Raw genomic sequence first — 5,000 nt, forward strand, 5'->3', positions numbered from 1 at the left:
TAAATAAAAGGAGTTTGGCACGCGCTGCTTAAAAACGCAGTCGTTTGCCACGTGCACAGTAGCGCGTTTGCTTAGGCTCCTTCAGCGCCGTGGTGCGCGTGGATGATGCGCCGTGCCATGTAACTGCGCAGCGCTTAGAGGGAAGTGGAAGCGAAGCTAAAATAAGCTAAGCTAGCTCGCACGGCTCACGCCTGCTTCTCAAATGCGTCCCTCGTCTGTTTTCTCCCGTAGCTCGCGAAGGACTTGCTGCACCCAACTCCAGAGGAGGAGCGGAGGAGGCACAAGAAGAAACGTCTCGTGCAGAGCCCCAACTCCTATTTCATGGACGTCAAATGCCCGGGTAACTGAAGCTAGGGAGTCGTTAATGACGTTAAGATGGCATCTGGTATTGAGGTTAGACCCAAGCCGCTCTGTCGGTGGGCATGTTTTGCATTTGTTCCCAACGTCTCGGTTGCCAGCTGGATTTTACAACAGAATTAAGTCTACCTGCAGATTTGAGCTCAATATCATAGTGGGGACAGTTTTCATTTTCTGAAACTAAGCTAGTTAACCAATACTACGATAGACTAACTAAAACCTGAAAAGGGACCAACAGTTGAGGTTACTCGGACCTAATGGTTAAATATAATTACACTTTGTGCGGTCGTTGTTTTGCCAAGTCTGTATGGACGACCCATATGGTCATCTTCACATAGTCTTAACTGAACTTTGTCTTTGGCATTTAGTACATTTTATGATCCGAGTCTGCCAGCCACTTTGACGCCTACTGGGGAGCTTTTGGTGCAGCAAGCAGAGATGTAAGGCAGGACCAACAAGTGCACATGCTTATTAAGAAGTTAAGCTAAACAGCTAGCTGTGAATTGTGCGTGGTACATCACGTCAAGAAGAACTTCAGACCCCACCACGTTGGCTATTTAAATCCTGTTCTCAGCAAGCCGTTAACCACCCAAAGAAAGGTGTGAACCAGTCTGTGCCTGTCCGACCCAGTACGAGCGTCCGCTGACTTTATCCTCTGTACTGACTTTTCCTCTGTGTTCTGTGTCGACAGGTTGCTATAAGATCACTACAGTTTTCAGCCATGTGCAGACAGTAGTACTGTGTGTAGGGTGCTCCACAGTTCTGTGCCAGCCCACCGGAGGAAAAGCGCGCCTCACAGAAGGTCTGTGTACTCTGCGTTGACGCGCTGCCCAAACACATGCCCAGGTGAGCTGTGTTGTAACAATCCCTCTCCTGTTTCTCCTCCCGCAGGGTGCTCGTTCAGGAGAAAGCAGCACTAGTCAGTCTCTCTCCGACCTGTCTGTGAGGACGAAGGAGACCAAAGCAGGAGGGATGGGACTGGTACGAAGGCCGTGGAGTGCCGGCCGAGGGGGGCCCCACTCCAACGCGAGGGGTGCCACCTCCAGCCTGGGCCCTGTTGCACTGCTCATCTGCCAGCCTGTTTCTCTTGTTTAAAATAGTTAAAATAAAGGGTTGTTTTTTCGTTATGCTGTTTCCTTGCGTTTAAATGCGGCCGACCCGTGCTGGCGTTTTCCAGACATGGAGTGCATTTGTAGTGTGCGTTTCAGTTAAAGTGCTCGTGAATAGAGTGTAGAATGTGCAGATAAGTTGGAGACCTGGCACCAGAATGTTAAAAACGCCGTCTGTGTGGTGTCAACACCGTGCCGGTACCTAGACATGAGGGGAAGGTCAAGGTCCCATCACGGAGTTGACTGACTAACGTTGGCTCAAAGTGGAAATTCTGTGAGCGTTCTCTGAGCTCTCGGAACATTTGGTATTGCAGAGCTGACCAGCACTCAGGTTTCACTCTGTTGGGTGGAGGTGGTATTTACTCGAAGGAAGGATGTACATGGTCAAGAGCTTCAGAGTCTGGTATTTCAGAGTATGTGGAGTTCATTTTAGCCTGACGGTAGCCATGATTGAGACCTGCCGTTCAGGGTGGTATGAGCAGTCCAGAGCCACTGTGTCCAGCGCAGGGATCTGCCCAGGTGTGGATGAGGTCTGAACCACGGGCTGTGCTCAGCCCATTCGCTGCTAGAGTGAGCACTGCCCACGTAGTTTCTGTACAACTCCGAACCTTTAAAAGCTCTTACTGGTGAAGGAAGAGGAGGTTTAATGGAAGAGATAACAACTTCACGTGGAAACACTGGGACTGCGTGGGCAACAAACACACCACCATGCTGTTATCTGCGCACAAAACGGACCAGCAGGTGAGAGGAATTCCTGAAAAACTGACACTAGCGGGTGGGTTACAGCAGTAGAGTAAGGGGCACTGTATTGGTTAAAACTGAAGGGACTAAACCTATGAACATGGTGGCAGTGAAGGACAAAACAGCAAACACCAGAATGAGCTGGAGGTCTAGTAGTTGAGGGCTGGCACACAAGTGCACATCGTCATGGTGACCTGAAAACGCAGTTTTTAGGACAGAAGGGGGAGGTGGGCATGTAAACAGATTTGTGAGCTGCTACGAGTGGAGATTACATTCTACAACAGAAAACCTGTACAGATGTGTGTGCTGCCGTCCTAACTGTCCTACAGCTGTTTCCGTCTGTCCGTCTATAAGGATAGTCACTCAGACAGTGTGCGTGTGGGGGGATAGCGGTGTGTAGACGGTGATGATGGCACAGGGGAGTCCGTGTACACCAACACTACGCAGTGGGCTGGACTGTCTGATTGGAACTAAACCAGCAGATGGCAGAAGAATCCAGAGAAGCGAAGCGAAGGGGGAACCATGCTCGACAAGCCCACACTACTGCCAGCAGCGCTCTGTTCAAAGCACACGTAAACTTGGCTCGAGTGACACGCTGGCGTTGTGAGAGCGACGAGGAAGAGCATGGCTTTGAACTGACAAAGAGTGTCCCTCACTCGTGTCTGGCGGACCCCTTCATGCTGGATGAAGTGAGCCGACCAGCAGCTTTCTAACGCTAATCTAACCCTAATCTCTGAAAACCCAGCGATTCACGGCAGTTGTTTTTCATTTACATTTACGGCATTTAGCAGACGCTCTTATCCAGAGCGACTTACAAAAGTGCTTTGTCATTTACTCAGAGAATATATCCAAGTACAGTATAGTAGGTTAGAATTAAATATACCAATGAACTAGAATACTGTAGAATACAGGGATGAATGCTGATAGCTAGAAGTGCAAAATACACAAGGTCTATCTTAAACAATGATAAGTGCTATAAACAATAAGTGCTAGAGTTTGTTAAAAAGCATAAACAATGCCCTACAATAAGTGCTAAATTAGTCAGTCAATAAGGGAGCAGTGCCAATTCTCCTTTAAATATTCTGCAAATAGATGAGTCTTCAGTCTGCATTTGAAGACTGCAAGGGACTTTGCTTCGATGCTTGTCCAATAATTTTTCATCTCTCTGCACCACCGACGTGGTGATGAAGGCCTTTGATGACAGTCTATCGGTTCACAATTACTCGGTGTGATCGAGGTGCTGCGGTCGCTGTGCCCTTAAAACGGTGCTTCCAAAAAAAAACAACCAACAACAAAAAAAAAACATTCACCATGACAATAATGTAGATGCAAAATTTTGGCAGGAGCTTCGTTGTGATAAAGTCCGATATATATGGATCCTTCTCATTTTGTTTCAGATATATAATAATTATACATGTAGATAAATACGAATTAAAATATCATTGTGTTTTTTTCCTACGGGGGTGTCTCATTCATTCCTACCGTCGTCTGTCACTCTGTCTCCTCCCGCTCTTTCTCACACCCTCTGAGAGGGAGGGAGAGGGAACTCAAAGCCAGTTTCCAGCATTTTAAATGCCAGAGGACTTAACTGCTTTGCTGACTGTGTCTCCACTCCTGACGCTGTATGTTTACCAGTATCTGTATCTCATCAGTAAACTGCTGGTTGGGTTGTGTGTGGGCCGCTGGTCCTGCCCACCACACATGCCTTCACCAGCACTGAGACACACTCACACAAAACAGACACACCCTGTTTGGATAGTTTGTGTCTTTGTAAGTTTGTATCTTACCTGTGTGTGTTTTGGCTGGATCTTTAACACCCCTAGTTTTCCGCTAGTCCAGTCTCCACACTGCCCAGGGCAACACACACACACACACACACACAGAGAACATCCAGAGCCTGTCATCGTCCATCACACACACACACAGAACATCCAGAGCCTGTCATCGTCCATCACACACACACACACACACACACACACACACACACACACAACATCCAGAGCCTGTCATCGTCCACCATACACACACACACACCGGAGGATTCTTAGCAATGTCTTTGCCGTCACTTACACTGACATCTACACACACACAAAAGATCTGGATGAGCAACTGTCATTGCCCGTCTCTCTCTCTCTCACACACACACACACACACACACACACACACACATTGACATCTACTCACACAGCAAAGTCTTGCCTTAGGAGAGAGAGAGAGAGAGAGAGATACCTGTGTAAAGGTGAGTGGAGCTCCTGTATCCAGTCTGAAGAGCTCCTTTGACTTTGACCGCGCCCACTGCCAGGCCTCTGACCAATCCCATCTCTTATATGCTGGTGATACAGCTGTTACTCACTGAGAAGCTTGTGTTGGACTGAGGCTGGGGTCTTCCCACCCAACTCACCTGATCGTGTGTGTGCATTTGTGAAGAGGAAATGCACCCCTGAAAAACTTGCACGTGCTTGTGGGAGGAGCTTAAGACACTTCCAAATACTGTCCACTGCGGACAGATGCAGGCTGACCATTCAGGCCCCACAGAGCACTGGCCCTGCCTCCCTACACAACACACTGTCAATTATCTGTCTGTGATCAGTTAGGATAATCCTGCATGCGGTCGGCCCAGAGCTGGCGTGAGCAGACATGGAGTCCATGTGGGGGGACACAGAGAGACAGGTGACACAATCCACCTGGATTATGGAGAAGGAGGGGACGAGCTTCAGCTCCATGAGTGTGAGGATGTGATGGAGGAGGGGCTGCCTAACACACACACACACTTAGATTAGGAGAAAACTGCAT

The 5,000-nt window shown here is 48.5% G+C and overlaps 1 protein-coding gene across 1 annotated transcript in view; it reads left to right on the forward strand.

The window, feature by feature from the left end:
* Positions 1 to 1,484, forward strand: part of rps27.2 (ribosomal protein S27, isoform 2) — a 1,784-nt gene extending 300 nt beyond the window's left edge. Inside the window, exons 2-4 of the mRNA XM_027011492.2 lie at positions 232 to 340; positions 1,049 to 1,159; positions 1,249 to 1,484. Of these exons, the coding sequence (XP_026867293.2) occupies positions 232 to 340; positions 1,049 to 1,159; positions 1,249 to 1,277 (249 nt within the window). The 3' untranslated portion in view covers positions 1,278 to 1,484. The remainder of the gene's footprint in view (positions 1 to 231; positions 341 to 1,048; positions 1,160 to 1,248) is intronic.
* The last annotated feature ends 3,516 nt before the right edge of the window (positions 1,485 to 5,000 follow it).

The sequence above is a fragment of the Electrophorus electricus genome, chromosome 14 (genome assembly GCF_041902795.1).
Source record: "Electrophorus electricus isolate QZ-2024a chromosome 14, ASM4190279v1, whole genome shotgun sequence".
NCBI lineage: Eukaryota > Metazoa > Chordata > Actinopteri > Gymnotiformes > Gymnotidae > Electrophorus > Electrophorus electricus.